Source organism: Leuciscus leuciscus (genome assembly GCF_965113295.1).
Source record: "Leuciscus leuciscus genome assembly, chromosome: 15".
NCBI lineage: Eukaryota > Metazoa > Chordata > Actinopteri > Cypriniformes > Leuciscidae > Leuciscus > Leuciscus leuciscus.
In genome coordinates this window covers 27,691,431-27,711,013 of record NC_138739.1, presented here as the reverse complement: position 1 = coordinate 27,711,013, position 19,583 = coordinate 27,691,431, and the positions used below count along the sequence as shown (strand labels likewise).

The following is a 19,583-nucleotide window of genomic DNA, read 5'->3' as shown; positions in this document are numbered from 1 at the left end:
AGTCGTTTCTTGTACCATTCAGAATTTCCTAAGTATTATAAAACCGGTCAGTAACGTGGAAAGGGGCTTAGCGCCATGTCAGGTTCTAAAATGCAAACTTTAAAATGAATACTGCACATGTATTAGGATTTTTTTTTTTTACACTTTTAAACAATTTTCCATTCATTTTTAAACACAATAAAAGCATCAGCCAAACGCATAAATGCAAGTATCGTTAGAGCAAGTAAGCCAGGTTTGTGTAGCCGCACCAGATCTGCAAAGATGATGACATGACTAAAAAAGGACCACACATCACTGTGTAAGTTCTCAATGTTGAGATTTATTAGCAAACCTTTAACAAAGGCAATTTCTTGGAAAGCATCACAATAAAAAGTGGGGAGAAAAAAAAAACATTTGGTCTCTAAAAGTCATAAGCAAAACTAAAAGTGTACCGTTCGGCACAAATACAAATATGTAACTTGAATTGGAAAGCATAGTGAGTGGGGTGGAGGGAATCATATGCAGAAGGCAAAAGACGACAATTACGCATTTCTGTCAATCCTGACGTCAATCTCTCGTCCATTGAGCCGGTAGCCGTTCATGGTACGACAGGCACGCTCGGCAGTATCCGGACTATCAAAGCGCACCACACCACAGCCCTTGGATTTGCCATTCTCCATCTTTATGTCTGCATACTGCACAATGCCTGGTAGAAAAATGCACATCATAACGATTAATGAAACGAGAAATGTCAATGCAGAAAATGGATGGGTTTGCTAGACATGGAAAAGAAAGTCTCACCACATGAATTGAAAGTGTCCTTCAACATCTTCCAGGTGAAGTCAAAGGGCAGCTGTGAAAAATAGACAATTACATTACAAATGGGGGAAAAGTTTAATATGACATTTGGAAGAATCTTTTGAGTCTTTAATCAAATTATAACAACAACTGAAACAACTTTTCTTGTCTGCTGATATAGCAAAGGCCGTGTGGGCAGGAACAAATATCAACTTTTTGCCTTCCAATCAAATCCTAATGTATAAACATTGGAATAACAGTTTGTGATCAAACATGCTTTCCTGCATTTCTTTATGATTATCTTTAAAAAAAAAATAAGATCAAATGCTTACATTTCTGACAAAAATCTGGCAGCCCTTCCTGGCATTGGCTCCACCAGCCCCTGGACCTCCTTGTCCAGCCCCACTGAAAGGAGTGCCGAAGTTGCCGCGGTCCATATCAGCAGGTCTATCAAACTGACCACCAACGCCACCAGAGCCCATGCGATCCATGCTGGTACCCATGCGGTCAAGACCTGAGGAGGGGAAGCGGTCCATGCCACCGGAGCCCATGCGGTCGAAGTTTGTACCCATTCGGTCGAGGCCCGTGTTCATCCTGTCCATACCCATAGGAGAGGCAAAGTCCATTCCGCCACTCATGCGATCCATGCTGGACGGGCCCAAGCGGTCGAACCCTGCAGGGCCCATGCGGTCCACACTGGAGCTCATGCGGTCGATGCCTGATCCCAGCCGATCCATACTGGGCCCTAGCCGGTCAAGCCCTGAACCCATTCTGTCGAAGCCAGTTCCTAACCGGTCCAGATCAGACATGCGGTCCATGCGATCCATTCCCATACGGTCTAGTCCTCCCATGCGGTCCATGCCACCACCAAGCCGGTCCATGCCAGAATTCATGCGATCCATTCCCATGGTGTTTCCTGGCAATCAATTAATTAGCAAAATTGAATATAAAAACTTTTAAATAAAATTATTGTTTAATAAATCTAAAAGAGGAAAGATTAAACATCACTAACCCATTCCTCGGTCAAAAGACTCTCCGAAGTTGCTACGGGACATTCCCATATCATTGCGACCACCAAATTCTCTATCAAAGCCACCGCCAATTCCACGATCCATATCTGCAATAAAAAAAGGTTTCAAACTTAAAACTGAAGAGCAAACAAGATGTAAAAAAATAAATAAAATAAACTGTAAATGCATTTACCATTCATTCTTCCCATTCCAGATGGGCCAAAACGATCCATGTTGTTCATACCTCCTCCAAAATTATCCATCCCTGAAATATCAAAATAATTACATACTATATACTTTTCATATACATGTAATTTTCATACTATATAAACTACTGTATTATCGATTTAGTACATAAAAGCACATTTTTGCTTAATTTTTTATTGAAGATAAAATGTAGCGACTTATATATAAAAACGCTGAAGAAAATACTCTTCTGCTCAGGAGTTACTGCACAGTTAGTATGTAAAGCAGTTTAGATGCCACCCATCCAAACGGACTGACCGCCATTTGAACTATGGCATGCAAATCATACCCCTGCAGGTTCCTTCCAGATATATAAAAATTTCCAAAACAGGCACAAAAAAAAAAAAATGGCTGATGAGATGTCCTGAGAAACACATACCTCCCACTCTACCCATGCCACCAAAGCCCATTCCATCCATTCCTATAAAGAAAATTAATTCATGGAGAGGGGTGGGGAATGATGGTCAGTGTACATGCACAAACAATCCAAAAGATTCAACAGGCAACATGCTTTTACCTCCTGGTCCCATGTTGCCCATTCCACCCCGGTTGAGCTGGGTAGCATCGATGGGTTGACCGCCGGGTCCCAGACCAAGACCGATACCGCTAAGACCACCTGCATGAGATTGTGGGAATTGGTTTAGAAAAAAAACAAGAAAAAAAACAGCCAATTGCAAGATGACGGTTCACATGGCAAATGTGAATATGAAGTCAATACTTACGAGGGAGTGCTGGAGGACGATCTGGGGGTGCAAAGTCACCTTTGGGAAGGGATTTCTCATCCTGAAAATACAATGACCGATGTGAAGAGGCAGATTTTAATGAGCTTACAATCATATTACCAATGTATCGCTAAACCTACATGATTTACTTACCAGTTTGACATGCATGACCCTGTTGAAGAGCAGCTGTCCGTTGAACATGGCTAACATCCATTAAGGAAAACTTTAAGCATTGCACATTTTATATTTGCACATTAAATAACCTTATTCCAAACAATTCCACATATCAAAAGCTATTGTAAAGGATACAGACTGCTTGAACGGCCTCAATGGGCATCTCAAACGTGACCGTTCCCATGCCTCTGCTTTTCCCATCCTTATCCTCCAGGATATCAGCACGCACAACCACTCCAGCCATTCCGAACACCTCTTTGAGCTTCTTCCAGCCAACCTTGTAGTCCAGCTGTGCAGACAAGATACCATATGAACAGTCAGGGTTCACGTTTTAAAACTCAACGTTTGGTTACACAGTGAATTCAAACTCTTACATTGGCCACAAAAATGGTGCTTCCGATTTTTCCAGACTGGAGTCCATGGATGATCTCATTGGGAATGTTGGGATTGTTCATGAGACTGGGAGGGATGTTGACCAGTGGAGGAGCGCCAGGACCTGGGCCCATCCCCATGCCTCCACCCATGCCTCCTCCCATTCCTCCACCCATGCCTCCTCCCATTCCTCCACCCATTCCTGGTGGTCCGCCGCCGCCGCCACCACCGCCCCCGTGAGCCCGATTAGCTTCACGCTGGGCAATCACTCCATCTGGATCCTGAGAGAGAAATACAGGGGGGTTGTTTATAATTGGTCTGAACAATAGACAAAAATAATGCACAGTTTTTTGTGTTTTTTTCATCTACAAGATGCACTCACCTCCTTGACCTTAAGAGGACGGCCATTCATGACATGTTTGTTGACTTTTTCTACAGCCTTTTTCATGAGTTCTTCAGTTCTGAACTCAACCACACTTTGAGAAGAAAAAAAAAGTGTTAGCAAGAGAAGTGCAGAACAGACAAATGAGAAATGATCGATGGGCTGAATGATACTTACGCACAACCCTTTGTTCAGTCAGCACACCAGCCAGGAAGAACGAACAAATAAAACAGGAATGAGAGAGACAATTAGAAAAAAAGCCACAGGACATCAATGACAACTGACTCAGGAAACCTTTACAAATACTCCAGGCACACTAAATTGATAAAAAAAAATATATGTATATATTCATTTAATACTTATCTGTGGTGTTCAAACAGTTACATTTAGTGCATAATTACATCCAAACTCAAAATGGCTGACAGGATTAATTGACCAGAATACACAACCGGCCTTCAGTTCCAATTACGCATTCAAGCTCCATTTCTGTTGTTATCCCACTAGATTCGCTCAACAAATCATTGACGCCATGTTATCCTTGTTTAGTTACTGAACACCACCTGAAGTCCGAAATGAGACTCGCAGTGCAATAAAGCTACCTCTTAAATCAAACAAAAACCAGAATTACTATATAACTGGTTCCACACAGAACCGCAGTCGGCGTCCATTTTTGTTCGAATGCCACCCAAGACAACACATTTTGAACTCTCAACCCAGTCCTGAACATCCCACATTAAAATCTAAGAGTACATGTAAGAACTCAAGCGGACAAAGGGAGGTTCGTCTCTTGCACTTACCCTTGATTTGCCTTCTCCGTCCATTAAGTGTTCCACGTACGTTACCTCACCCACTACAAATCAGATTCCAGACGACACACACCAAGGGGAGAGAAGCCGAGAGAACAATTGGGGTTTAGAGCAGACACAAACGGGGGGACGGTGAGAGTGAGCTCGGCCTGCGAGTCCAGAGCCTCCTCCCCCAGCACCTCAGCAGCACAAATTCTGGTACAGGTCTACAAGAAGCAAGCTGTAAAAGGTTAAGGAAAACTTCTTAAGCTGTCCTTGCTGGGATCCTCAACATCCAAGACTGACCAAAAGGATTTTACCTCCCGAGCCATCGAAAATTGGATGGATTGCCAACTAAGGCCTTTGTTGGACGTCAATGAAAACGTCTGTTGCGGTTAACACGTCTTCGGCTACCTCCAAAACATTCAACACACCTAAACCGTGTCGATAAGGCATAAAAAAAAAAAAAAGTAGCTAAATAAAAATAGCTAAACCTATGTTATAAAATAAATGTTTTGAAATTACAGAAACTGAAACCTCATCCACCTGGAACCAACTTGGCTTCCCAACTAAACAATTGGCATTGAGACTCTTGAATTTAATCGATTAGCCAAACCAGCTCCAACAAGTCCCGTTGGATGAACACTCAAGAATAGGATTAGATGCTGACTTTGCATCCGATGAGACTGCAAACCAAAACAAGGTCTAGTCTGTTTGTCAAAAACTACATCGAAGAACCACCTGGCATTTCTCCAGCAAGAACGTCTGTCCATAAGATAAAACAAGGACCAGCTTAAGAAGCTGCTTTACTCTGTAGACCTGTACCCCCAGAAATCAATCACACATCCATTTTTTTTATGGGCACAATAATGAAGATCTGCTGCAACAACATTCACTCTGGCAAACCTAAAAAAGAAAATGCAATTTAATTCTACAAGCAACAATTTCCACATGAAATTCCCCATGCGTAAGATTCATTAGGCATGGAGGGGGTACTACACATGGATTGGGAAAAAATGTGACCACTCATGGGTTGTTCTGAAATACTATCCAACAGGTTAGGGTGAAATCTACACACTTTCTCCAAAGCCAAAGAGACCGATTGATGGCATCAGATTCAAATGAATGGATTAAACTCTGTTCTAAATGTATGTGCAGTTCGCACAAGTTTAAAGTGCCATCAAGCCACATTAGGAATCTTGAATAATTTAACTTTTCCACAACAGCCTTTTTCCCTCAAGACACTTTTCGAACAGCCTTTTTTTCCAAGACCACTTCCCCATGATGGGATGTTTATCCTCTGACCTAAAGCAACTGTGTAGTTGGCCACCTTCAAAACCCCCAAAACTAAAAAAAGGTCCTAACCTAACCTGGGATATACAACCAAGCAGCACAAAACCTTACCTTTTTCCTTCATGAGATCTTTCAGCGTTTGCCATTTAACATCATAGGGAATGTTGCTGACAAACACACGGTATCTCTTGTTGGGGTTTCCGTAAGGTTCAAATCGCCCCCCGCCACCACGCTTTTGGGGCCTCTCCTTTCTCGACTCATGGTTGGACTTGCCGTTCACTGAATTTCTGTATGGAAAATAAAACGAGCAAAATCAACAAACCCAAGAGATAAAACTACATTTTGTGTGAGCAGTTGTGGGTTTTTTATTCAATGTAGGCTACAGAGTTTCAATTTTTCCACCCTAAAGTTTAAAGACTCAATTTGTGACACGTTTTCTGTGTTATACACTGTAAAAAAATATGTCTGCAATTAGTTATAACAACTTAAAATTTGTTGGGATAACTTAAAAATCCAACTTAACTAAAGTTCCCTGACCTTAATTTTTGAAGTCAAGCACAAACACATACTTTTTTAACTTGAAACACCACATTATTTCTTATTCTAATGTTGAATTTTAAGTTGTGATAATCACAGCAATTATTTTTACAGTGTAGAAATAAAATGTATTAAAAGAATAAGGTCGAACAGGGTTTGTGTCACTTTAAACCATCACTCTATCTAGTTAAATATCACATGTTTTTGTTGTTTCCGAAATTATACTTGCCATTAATATAAGAATATTATTTGTTTTATCTTTTGTCTAACAATAACCTGGCAACAGGGTTGAGATCGCAGTTACAGAGATAGGTGAAACTGTTAGAAACCGGTAAATATTACATTTTAGCAGATCAAATTTATCATAAATTGACTTATTTTTTAAATATATTTAATAATATTTTAAAGTAAACGGTTTCTTAGATGTTAATGCGTTTAAAAAAAAAAAAAAAAAAAATCTATTCATTAGCTAATATAACGAGGGCCACAATCTGAACAGACATGCAACCAACTTAGGCCAAGCAGCAAACAAAGGACGCTCGTCTTGTGTTTGTTACCTAACAAAAAAAGTGTTTCATATGTCGTCTATATGCTTTATTTCGTGTATAAAACACATTTCATGCATGATGTTTCCTTAGCTTGTTTCCTGCCGTTGGGAATCCAACGACTCTTTGTTTCAGCAGGATATGAACCAACCAAACGATTTTGTCCTTAAGCAAAAAACCATGATATTTTACTGCAGCTGAACTACTACGATTATTATCACTAAAAATGCACTCGACATCTAACACTATTTTAAACATATAAGCAGCAAAACGTGTAGAAGAAAAAAAAACAAGCAGTTGTCGCGTTACCCTTGGCCTGGTTTCTCTGGCGAAGCCTCAGTCGACATTTTGCCTTCAGATGTTTGCTGTTTTCCTCCTCTTTCAGATTAAGCTGCTCTAAACCACTCAGACTAGGTCTAGATAAAGATAAACACGAATTTAAAGTCGTAAAAACAATGCTCAGACGTGTTGCTGTCTCAGTGAGGTGATGTTTCTCCTCTACTGCAAATAATGTTCAGCCGCTGCTTGAGTCCTTCGTCTGGTGAAATGGCGGCGACGCAAAGGGAGCGAAGCTGATATTGGAGGCGAAGAAAGGCATGATGGGAAACAATGTGTGACGCGCGTTCTTGTTCAAAACTCCCAGGAAAGCGGCCCGTGAGTAGGTGTTGTTATAACCATTATATTATGACATTAAATGTATAGTTCACCCAGAAATCACCGGTATGAATTTCTTTCTTCTGCTGAACACAAAATTAGATATTTTGAATGTCAGGACCCAAACAGTTGATGTGTCCCAAACATTGACTTCCATAGTATGTTTTTTTCCCATACTATGGAAGTCAAGGGGGAACATCAACTGTTACCAACATTCTTCAGAATACCTTTTTTTTGTGTTCAGCAGAAGAAAGAAACTCGTACAGGTTTGAGAGTGAGTAAATGATGACAGAATTTTAATTTTTGGGTGAACTATTCCGGTAATACGACTTTACAATAAGGTTTATTAGTTAACTATCTTAGTTAACATGAACTAAGAATGAATAATACTTCTACAGCATTTATTAATCTTAGTTAATATTAATTTCAACATTTACTAATACATTATTCAAATCAAAAGTTGTATTTGTTAACATTAGTTAATGCACTGTGAACATGAACAAACAATGTACAACTGTATTTTTATTAACTAGCATTAACAAATATGAATAAATACTGCAACAAATGTATTGCTCGTTGTTAGTTAACACATTAACTAATGTTAACTAACGAACCTTATTGTAAAGTGTTCCCACTATCCCTTTCTATTTACAAGTTTCAACCTCTTCTTTTTGTTATTTGAAGATCTATGGAAATAAATAAAACAAATGTGAAATTAAATGTTTAACACCACCTTCTAATCAAAGAGTGAAATAATCATTCAATTCAATATTTATCATTTCCACCACATTGAACAATTTTGCTTCTAATGTACAGTATTTTCAAAAGTTACATTTGTGTATCATCAAAGAGATAACTGTTGGTGAAAAGTTGAAATATATGAGAAGAAATCAAGGTAAATATCATATATTGTTTGTCACTTCAATTCAAGCTGTTATTTTGTCAAATGATGCATGTGTGTAAAATATTTCTTTATATTTAGTATACACATAATGCGAATAATGTAAGTATCTGCTAGCATGAGATTGTCAATTTTTTTCCATAAATGTTTGAAATGTCATTTCCATCACAGAATGCTATTACACAATAGATGTTGTGGAAATGACACTTTGGTGGGGGAAAAACAACAACCGCACAGTTATCAGATCCAGAGCATCATTTTTAATTTGCTTTGCACACTTTTCTTGGCTGATTTAAAGCACCAACATATTTTGGTGAGGACATTACAGACATCTTTCTCTTAGCCACTGCACAACATAAACATTGTAGTATTTGCAAAAGTTCAGAGTGATAAAAATCCTGTGCTCCATGAACAAATGAAAAAAAAAAAAAAAACAGAAGCAAAATGATATTCAGTATGAATACATTAAAACACACACTGGCAAAATTAGAGATATTTCAACTGAATCAACAAACTATGTGAACATGTTTACAATTAAGTTCAGATCCGCTTTGTAAATGTCTCCTTTTTTAAACGGCAACAAAAGCTTAAAAAAAAAACTCCGAAATTTACAACAGAAACCGCATTTCCATTATAAATGAGTGAAAGTGCCATTGTATTTAAATAAGAAAGCATGCATTGGAGGAACAGTTAAGTTTGGTTTTATTAACATCATTTGAGCTGCTGAACTGCTCTTGCAGGGTTGCATATTGTGGCCAGCTCATTGGCATCCACTGCAAGTTAATAAAAAATTAAATTAAATTATGAGTTCAACATTGTCCCTCTCCTCCTAAAGTCCTTCATATGCAACAACATTTACATCTATGTCTATACCATACATGTATTGTTAAGGTTATAGGTAAGAATTGCATTGTAATATTTTTGAAATTGCACTCTTGATGTATAAATTGCAAAATAACCAGGGTATGGCCCAAAAAGTGAAGAAAGCAGGTGGAAGCACAACAATGAGACAGCATTCCTCAAGTTAGCAGTAAGCTGGTAAAGTTGCCTGTCGTTGGTGATCCAAGACCACTAGTTAAACCTCTGTGGTTTGAAGTAATGGTTCAAATCGACACAAAAGAGCAATGGGAAAGAGGACAATGATAAAGATGGATTATTCCTAAAACCCTTTAAAAATACCAACAAATAATGCCATCATAATTTGTGTATCTATTGCACAACTTTTTTCCCTTACAAAAAAATCCATTTAGAGAGGAACACGGTTTTACATTAAAGTTTTTATTCCTCTGGTGACATCTCTCCCATTCTCCAAAGCAAAATGAGCTCATGGGAGACAGGATTCATTTGAGGGGAAAACATTTGCATGTTTGAATTTCCAACTACAGAAACACCTTTTGGTTTCAAACTCACTTGATTTTGGTACTGAACTTTGTCAGCGCCGCGCCGCCGCGTGAACTACAAGCGTCTAACCGCAGGCCGATCAGCTGCGTTCTTTAAAATAAAAAGTGGTCAGCAAATAATCCAGACATTCATGGGCCTGTCTGCTCCACACACACACACACACACACACACACACACACACACATACAGAACCCTGGACCTACAGCACACAACACTTCTTAATAACAGAGACATCAGTTTATCTACACATTTACAATTGAGACGCATCAGAATTTACAATAAAAAAAATTATGGACCAACATATCTTAGGTAGCTCATTTTATTAGCTTTAAAGGAACAGTTCAACACTGTCATTATTTACTCACCCTCATGTTGTTCCAGTCTTTTATATGTGAAACCCACAGATGTTTATGAAAAAAGTGGTCCATACAACTTGTGCACTATATCCCAACTCTTCGGAATTCACACAAAGGCCAAAATTTAAGCTGTAATTCACTGAAAAGCTTTCAAAAATCAACTAGGCATGGCAAATCAGCCATTTCTGACTCTAAACATAAATGCAAATTAAATTTCAGAGCTTCAGGAAAGAGTCCCTCTTTAATTTTGTTCTGGTTCTCTCACCAAATTATCATATGGACTTGGCACATGGTTCATGTAGCGGTAGATGTAGCAGTCAAAATTGTTCAACGATTAAAATAACAGAACGACATGAATGTGAGTAAATAATGACATTTTCAGGTGAACGATCACTTTAATGACCTTTACCGCCAAATTCAAGCCTCAAACAATTTGCGCACTTTCAGACCTAGATCTTCCACAGCGTTAGGAGTGGCAAATGTGCAATTATTACAAAACTGCGTATCCCAAAGAACCATTCCCACAGATTACCCGTTACATTACTGTAGGGAACTAAAAGCTCTGATGGTTGGCGTTCTGCAGATTCTTCTTGCACCAATACGACACACAGCTAAAAGACACCTTTGCAGGGCCTTTCATGGACGACGGTTTTATTACTGGTCTGGCAAAGATGTTTGACTTCCTCTGTTGCTTGACCTGCATCTTTCACAAGATAAACTGCTACAAAATTCCAAGTATGCCATTCTTAACCTCAGCCATTTTATACTAACTAAACAGCCAGAGCTTACAAAACGCACACTGTAAACACACATACACATTCGTCTTCAAACATACTGAAAATGAAGGGGAAAAAAATGTATTAGAGCCATTTGAAAGTGATTCAGAACAATGAACTGTAGAGGTCTGTTTGCATTTGCACTTACCACAACTCAACAACAACAAAGAAAGTTGCCACACATTTGCATCCCAAAAAGCGTACACGCATCTACATTTTATCAGCTCACATCTAGGCTACGTTGTCAGAAAGTGCTACGACTTTAGAACCACCGTTGTGCTGTTTTACGCTGTTCGGAGACGATTCGATTTGGACAAAACAGCGTTCGATTCGTACGCAAAATTGACACGAACAGTCACCAATTTGATGAGATCTGCAAAATGAAATAGGCATGCATGAAAACCTGCGTGTGTCCACGGCAGAATCATGCCAATGGCGGCGTGTTATTGCACTCTTTTTTTTCATCAACTGCCTACATTTCGAACATCCGCTACATCGCAGCAGAAATACATCAGCCTCCACATTCATTGCCCAGGCCACCTAACAAAGCACCCTATAATACTCATGTCAACTGAAGCTTAGAGCTTACTCGTTCACTTAGTGTGTATATATTCATACATTTATATTGACTAAATCGTATAGGAGCCACGAGGACTAAGTTCGCGAGAATCGCTTAGGAGCGACTCCGTCGGGTTAAGATGGAAAGTACTTGAAGGTAGATGAGTAGAAAAACAATACATCAAAAATGAAAGAAAGGTTTGGTTTTAAGCTTCAGCAGCCGTACGTAATCAAGTCGTAATCCCTCGCCGCTGTGCTCAAAGGAATTGTCTATACACATAAGTTAGATTTCTGATTGTTTCAAATACAATGCATACTGAACGGTATGGGGCCTCAGCCTGGCTGTTCAAGCCCCAAATAAATAAAAGGTTTCTTTAAAACAACACACTTATAAAGGCTCAAAAAAACATTAAAAGAGACTGATGAACAAAAAAAATCAAATAAATGAAGTGCTCACATATTTAGATAAAAAGGATTAAATAGAAAAGAATGCATCCAAAAGTGCCGCGGTTCTAGTTGACGACGCTGCGTCAAGAACCTGAAGCACGCTAATACCACGCGATCGGGCCACGTTCCCCTGCACCACGTCTCTCATACTATGGTCTCGTCTGCTGTCTTTTTCAGCAGCTTTGTGGAAAGCAGGGAATGCTGGGTAGAGTGTGCACCCTTGGTGTCAGGAATGAGCAAGCGGACTTTCTGATTGGTTCGTCTCCACTCGGAGTACAACTGACAGTGGTAGCGGAATGAGACCTGCAAAACAAGGACAATTTTTGGGGTTTGAGAGATTAAAATGGTGAATCTCATGAAGAACATGCCTGGGTGACATTTCATGCCAAACTCAAAATAATAATAAAAAAAATAAAAAAATTATAGGAACATTCCCTCAAACACTCATTCTGGGGTATGAGAATCATCACGTCAGGATACAAAGATGATTTTGTATTAAAATCAGCATAAATTAAAGGCATTACAAAAAATATGACTATATATAACAGTAAACAATTTGTATTTTCTAAGAATTACAGTAATGAGACAGTAATTACAGTAGAATTACAGTAATGTTTTTTTTTGCATTACGGTAATGAGAATCAGATTCTGAGAATCAGAATGACTCATAAGTACTAGATTTGTTTACCAAGTTTCTAAAAATGCAATAAAATTTCAGACAGAATGCAATGATTGGACGAACATTTTTTGGTCCTCAGACTTCCACAGAAGATATATGAACATGTTTTAATATTTAGACCACTTTTATTATTGATTGCTAGGATGTAAAGAGAGTAGTATAAAACCAGTATAACAAAAAGTGTTTAAAAACAAATAGCCTACCCTACCTTTAATCGCGATCTGCTGTGTGACGTCACAATCTTGTCGCATTGTGGTCTATGGATCTGCCTGAAGTGTACATACTGAGTAGACGCATATTGAGTAGTGTACATATTGAGTAGACTCACTTCCCTTGCCCACTTGAAGTTTAATGCACTTCAAAACATCAGAGGGGATTCCCTCGAGGGAAAGTGATTAGGGAAGTTTGCGAGTGTATTTCTAAAAGTGCAGTTAAAACGCAGCACTTGAATAAGCTGGTTCAGGTGTGTTTAACTAGGGTTAGAGTTAAACTCAGAAGAACAGTGACCCTCCAGGAACTGAGTTTGACACCCCGTGATTTGCACTGTAAAGGAGTGGTTACAGTGTCAGGAGTGAGATTTTTTGCAATATGTTAATGAGAACCAGATATTTCTTTGCACTGCAGTATTAATAAACAAGAATTCTTTGTATTGCAGTAATGAGAACAAGATTTTTTTGGGACTATGGTAAAGAGAATGAGATATCTTTTGCATTGCAGTAATGAAAACAAGAAATATTTGTATTACGGTAATGAGAAGAACATTTTTTTGGGACTATGGTAAAGAGAATGAGATATTTTTTGCATTGCAGTAATGAAAACAACATTTCTTTGCATTAAGGTAATGAGAAAATTTAAACATAATTAACACAAAGGATTATTTCTTATTTATTTTCTATGGATTTTGGGAAGATTTTTTAAATATGACCCAGACATGTTCAGACAAGTCAATTTAAGCATTCTGAATAAAACATGTAAATCTATTTGAATGGTTTGTAATACACTACCAGAGTCCAGAGGACGTAGATGGTGAAGAGTGCGATGGTCAGAGCGATGAGGCCGACTGCCTCCAGGCGACTGTTGAAGTGCAGGTGGTCCTGTGCGCCCCGTAAACACAGCCAGCCGGAGATGGCCGCCAGGGGCGTTATAAACAGGAAGCACACCATGTCACAGAAGAGGGTGCGCTTCTCATTCCGGGGGCCCGGGTCCCTAAGCCACTATTGAAAGATGATGTGAGGTTTAGTGATAATGTATAAACAGTAAGGGTGTTACAATACTGCGTCACAATATATTGCAATACAAAATTGCAACAATATGTATCGTGGATAGTTCCCCCCAAAAAATTAAAATTACTATGTGAGAAAAAAGTTTTAAAGTCAGTACTACATTAAACTACTATATATAATGTTGAATATAATGTATAATAATGCAATGGGGGAATATTTGTGGGTCCTGTCCTGATAATGCCAAATGTCTTATGTTACCAGTAAAAAGTTATTTATTTATTTATATCTTTGATTTGTCAATCATTTGTCTAAATATATCTAGTCAGTGACAGAGTGCAAGCATATTCGTCTAAAATAATTCTGTATTTTCAGCTTCAGAATCCTCAATATTTTGATTCTGGTGTCACTATTGTCCTGTGCATTGGGTTATCAGCACCAAGTCCAAGTCTATTCATTTACACCCACAATGTAATATCAAATTTAGCATTTTAATCAACAGTTAACCTTTCATCATGTCTTGGGAGTACCGCAATAATATCGTATCGTGATATGTATCGAATCGTGACATGAAGGTATCGTTACACCCCTAATAAAGAGCTATTTTTTCCCAAAACCAATAATCGATATTACAATTGACATTCTTAGATACAGACCAGTTTCAACAATATTTTTACCGCTTAATTAAAAAAAGTGCCCAACAATGCTATTCAAAGGTAAAGTAACTTCTTTAAATGCATTGTTTGGATAATTTCTCAACTGAGAAATGTATAGCTTAATTAGACATGACAAATCAAGGATATAAATAAATAACTTTGCAGGAGTAGAAATGGCATAAATAACAACAATAATACTGACAATTATTATAACAAATTTATATATATAAATGTACAATGGAAAAGTGAGGCGGAGCCATGCAGACGTGGCTGAAGGCATTAACCTTTGTTACCTCTGTGAGGGGTCGGGGCCGGCGCTCAATGGTGAACTCAGTGTGGCACAGCTCACAGTAGCTGGTGTTCGAGGAGGACAGCCACTTCTCCAGGCAGCTCTTGTGGACCGTGCCCAACGTGCCTGTGCAGTCGCATGGTGAGAGAAGCCCCTCGCTGTTGCACACGTCTTGACCCTCGTGGCAGATCCGACAAATTGGCCGATCACTAACAGAGAACAAAGTTAACAGCTTTATCTCTAGGTCACGGAAATGAGCATCACGTGACTGTATTTGTCAATACTATGTTAAATTGCATGCTTAATATTACACATAATATTGTTTCAAATTGTTTACCTCTGGGTGCCCAGGGCTTTGATAACAGTAGATAGTAGACGTCCATCCTTGGCCGTGACCTGGGTGACGTATTGGGCCCGGCGGTTGTCAGCCTCCTCCACTGTTTTGGACAGGGCAGCGTTGCCAGTGCAGTCACACAGGGAGCCTGGGAGGTGGCAACACTCCCCTGTGGTCATTTCGGGGCCGTCCAGGAGGGCGGGGGGCAGGGGAACACCGGGGGGAATCAGGGAGCAGCCTCGCTCCCACACCTCAACTCACAAAGACCCTACCACTGCAGAGAGAAGGAACATTTACACTGTAATTTTGAGGGGGAACAGCCAGTTTCGGTGAAATTTTGTCATGCAAAAATGGTAAATTGTCTATCATCAATAGTGTAGTGATGTATGAAGCCCACAGCCCACACAGGAGTCAATGCTGTGAATCCATGTGACCAACTGAAACCAATGCAAAATCTGCATGAGTAAATATCTCACCTATATGCAAATTTCCAGATTGTGTGGATTGACTGGATTCGTAATGAAATGACTTGATTTCACGCACAAAAATTCACTGAACAACAGAAAACGCGACTGCACCTTAATTACATAACTATACTTTGAGCTATTAACAAAATATTACGTGTTCAATACAAGTTTAGTTCAATAAACAGCATTTGTTACCACAAAAAATATCTTGTCCATCATTTTCTTACAAAACAAGCAAAAATCTGAGTTACAGTGCGATACCTGCAAAGGCAGTGAATGTGGCCAATTTGTAAATGATAAAATACTAACTGTTTCAATTTCAAAAGTAGGCTATAGCTACAAAAAAAATGGTTTTTTTTGTGTTCGTTTTACAATTTAAAGGCCAATTCACACCGAACAGACAAACAAGTTACTAGCCGTTAACAAATAACTGTCATGTTCACACTGCCCCAAAAAACACTGATTGAACATGTTCAGTCGGGTGAAAACAAACTCCGACCAACTCCAACAGACGCCAACAGGCCAGGGCATCTAAAGCTTGTAAAGCATGTAAACAAACATGTTTGTTGTGTTTTGTTGGATCAGTGTGTTACACACTGATCCAACACAACAAACATGTTTGTTAGCATTTGTCTGTGCGGCGTGAATTGGCCTTTACAGGGGTAAACCCTAAAATTATTATTTAAAAAGCTTTACAGCTCAAACAATAAATGAGTTTTACCAGAAAAAATATTGTAAGTGAATTAATAAAATTATAAGCTCCACATTTGTGCTTTTAAATCATCCAAAAATGGGCCCATTCACTTGCATTGTAGGTGCCTAACTGTAACTATGTTTTGCTTTTTTTAGGAATACAAGAGACGAGTCAAACTATAATATATACACACACGGAATACATATACAGTACATATATATATATATGTACTGTATGTATATATTATTTATTTATTTTGAGTTTTAAAGACGTTTTTTTTTTTTTATCTAGAGTTTATTATCAGGACCATATTTTACTTTTAAACATGCACTATAAAAGTCCCACAAAAAAAGAATGAATTGTCCACTATATTCCAAACTTAGCCTCAGAAACATTTTAAAATCAAAAACCTGATTTTGATTGACTTCAGAGCTTGACAATCATAATCACTACATGCTTTCATTCTATATAAAAAAGTGCAGCTTGGATATTCTTCAAAACGTCTCCTTTTGTGTTCCACGGAAGAAATTCAGGCAAGGTTTAAAACAACGTGAGGATTTTTTTTAACACAATATGTCATTATAATCAGTGTTGGGTAAGTTGGGTAAGTCATAATTAGAATAAAAGTAACAAGCTACTAATTACATCTTCAACAGTGTAGATTACTGTACTAATTAGACCTATTCTCTCTAAAATGTAATGCATTACTTATTACAAATTACTTTCTAAATCCCATATCAACCTCAACCAGTTGAACAATACAGAGATAGACATGAAACTGCTCTTTTAATTCTTTCAAATAAATAATATAAACTTGCATAAATTATTCCTGAACTGACCACAGTATTTAAAGGGAGAAGGTTACATTAAAAACAAAACAAAAAAAATGTCAAGGGACTAAAGAAACCTAGTGAACGAACGGTCTACCTTTGACAGCATTATTTAATACATATTTTGTGGGATGGCAACTTGCTGGACTATGAAATCTAAATCAAACCAACATCATAACATGGGACTGTATGGACAGAAAAAGAGACAAGAAATGAACAGCATAAATGCACTGACATTTCAGATTAAAGGCTCCCCAAACTGCAAATTAAACACATTTCTTCCAATGTATAGATTTCAGACTATTATTTTTAAACAGAAATAGAAAACGGAGCGTTGCAACAGCTTTGTGAATAACCGTCTTTCGAGAAGTGCCTATTGTTATTATATCTAAGGGCTGTTCATTGCTCATGTGGAGCTTTACGTGTTGTGATGGGAAAAAAAATATGGTTTGATTTGAGAATCATACTTTAACTTAAACACTTGTCTTTAATTTAGCAACAGTGAACAAAATGTGTTTAGGCATTAATTCCTGTAATATTTCATTTTTCAGTTTTGTGTAAGAACGTGCACTTTTATACCCTGTATTTGATATTTTTTATCCCCCAAGATATTAAATCCACTGCTTGTGCTGCCATAGTGTCAGTCCACATTGAAACCATCTGATCTGGTTTGATCTGATCTGGTTTGATCTGTCTGACACTGGTCTTGGGTGGGCCTTTGGCACACACCACAAGCTGCAAATGAAACATAAATGTCCTCTAACACAGCGCTAAATGTTGTATAGATTTCAGACTATTCGTTTAAATTGAAATTAAAACGATTCTATACGTATTAAGACACAGTCATGGTGAATGTGGAATAATGCAGCTGCATTAGGCTGCTAGTTACATTAGCCATGTAGCAAAATATACCACCAAAGCCTAGGATTATAGATTAAAACAACATTTCTTGTCTAATCTTACCTTCTGAATCTCCATGTTGAGCTGTTGTGTTTAAATGTGAATTCCTTTTGAAAATGACGCTTGTTTTCAAGCGATAGGGTGAAAGTACAAGCTTTGTTTTGGGTTTGATCCTTTCAGCAAACGACTCGGCTCGGTTCGGCCTCCTACCGACGTCTCTGATTAGCGCTGTGGAGTGTTTACGACAAGAGCGTAGAGGGAGGAGCTTCTGTACGCAGCGCTGCTTCGGAATTTACGTAAACAGCTTTGTGAATAACCGTTATCCGAGAAGTGCTCGGTGTTGTTTCTAAAGGACTGTTCACTTCTCATGAGGAGCTTTTATGTGTTGTGATGGAAATATGGTTTGATTTGAGAATCATTCTTTAAGTTAAATACTTTCTTTATTTTTTAGCAATAGTGAACAAAATGTGTTTGCTTACTGTAATCTTTCATTTTTCGGTATTGTGCATAAGAATGTGCACTTTTATTACGTCTTTTTTAGTTTTTACCAAATTATTTAAGAAATAAAAAAAAAAAAAAAAATTTATGTTTAGGTTTTTAATTTTGTGTTTAATTTGCGTGCTTTATGTGATTTTTATCAGATTGTTTAATGTTGAGAATCATTCTTTAACTTAAAAATACTTGTCTTTTTAGTATATTTTTAGCAAGTGAACAGTTTATGAGAAACTTAATTTATTATTTATTTACAAACTTAATTTAATATTTCATTTTTAGTGCTTAAAGGTATAGCGGAGGATGTTTTACTTCCTGGTGGGTAGTCTAAACTATTGGTCCTCCTAATTGTCAATCATTCTGGTGAATCAATCAAACTTTTCAAAAAGTGGAGAGGGCGGGTCTTATCTAAAATTTGGAAAGATCCTCCGCTATACCTTTAAGATACACTTTTATTCCTGAGTTTTGAAGAAATGTCATCTAAAAATCTTAATTTTATTTCTTTTGATGAGTAGTTTTCTTTGATATGGGGCTGTGGTTTTTAATGTTTTTTAGATTTTTTTTTTATTTTTTTTTTATGTGTCTTGGGTCAATTATTTTCGCATGTAATTTTTACCAATTCTTGGATTTAAACACTTCGATTTAAAACTAGTTTAAAATCCTAAATAGCAACTGTATAATGCTTTTTCTTATATTAACAAAGCCATAATTACAAAAAAACATCAAGACATGAATTTTGACATAGATAAACCATTGTTATTTGTTCATTATAGATTCATTAATATTTTGAATTAGCTTTTATTTTATATAGATTTTTAGTTCTCATGTTAATTTTAGTTTAATATTTAGCAATTTCATTTTGTGCTTTTGTCAATAAATTAGGTTTAATTTATTTTTTATTTCAGTTTTAGTTATTTTCCCCCAGTTATTAATTTTAGTGTTTCAACATACTTATTTCAATTTATTTCCTAGTCAATTTCTAATTTAATGTAGAGTTTATCAATGAGTATATTTCTATTTTATTTGATGTCAGCTTTATTTTAATTAAGAGAAATGTTTTTAATAGTTTTAGGGTACATTTACATG

At 37.5% G+C, this 19,583-nt stretch overlaps 2 protein-coding genes across 3 annotated transcripts; both read right to left on the bottom strand.

Annotated features, from left to right (window-relative positions):
* Positions 1–299: 299 nt before the first annotated feature.
* On the bottom strand, positions 300–7,413 carry hnrnpm (heterogeneous nuclear ribonucleoprotein M). Of its 2 annotated transcripts, XM_082138842.1 has the most exons (16): positions 7,153–7,413; positions 5,873–6,048; positions 4,481–4,533; positions 3,861–3,868; positions 3,684–3,777; positions 3,304–3,582; positions 3,065–3,218; positions 2,909–2,958; positions 2,756–2,816; positions 2,551–2,649; positions 2,413–2,454; positions 1,981–2,052; positions 1,790–1,894; positions 1,110–1,693; positions 781–832; positions 300–685 (listed from the first exon to the last, which is right to left on the bottom strand). In XM_082138842.1, the coding sequence occupies exons 1-16, from the start codon at positions 7,188–7,190 to the stop codon at positions 522–524; spliced, it is 2,031 nt and encodes a 676-aa protein (XP_081994968.1). In that variant the 5' UTR covers positions 7,191–7,413; the 3' UTR covers positions 300–521. The 2 variants fall into 2 exon arrangements, with proteins under 2 accessions (XP_081994968.1, XP_081994967.1); XM_082138841.1 differs by lacking the exons at positions 2,413–2,454; positions 7,153–7,413 and having other exon boundaries at positions 3,861–6,014.
* A 2,833-nt stretch (positions 7,414–10,246) lies between these two features.
* Positions 10,247–18,228, bottom strand: marchf2 (membrane-associated ring finger (C3HC4) 2). Its single transcript, XM_082138904.1, has 5 exons — positions 18,069–18,228; positions 15,118–15,388; positions 14,785–14,989; positions 13,620–13,829; positions 10,247–12,239 (listed from the first exon to the last, which is right to left on the bottom strand). The coding sequence occupies exons 2-5, from the start codon at positions 15,291–15,293 to the stop codon at positions 12,081–12,083; spliced, it is 750 nt and encodes a 249-aa protein (XP_081995030.1). The 5' UTR covers positions 15,294–15,388; positions 18,069–18,228; the 3' UTR covers positions 10,247–12,080.
* Between the last annotated feature and the right edge of the window lie 1,355 nt (positions 18,229–19,583).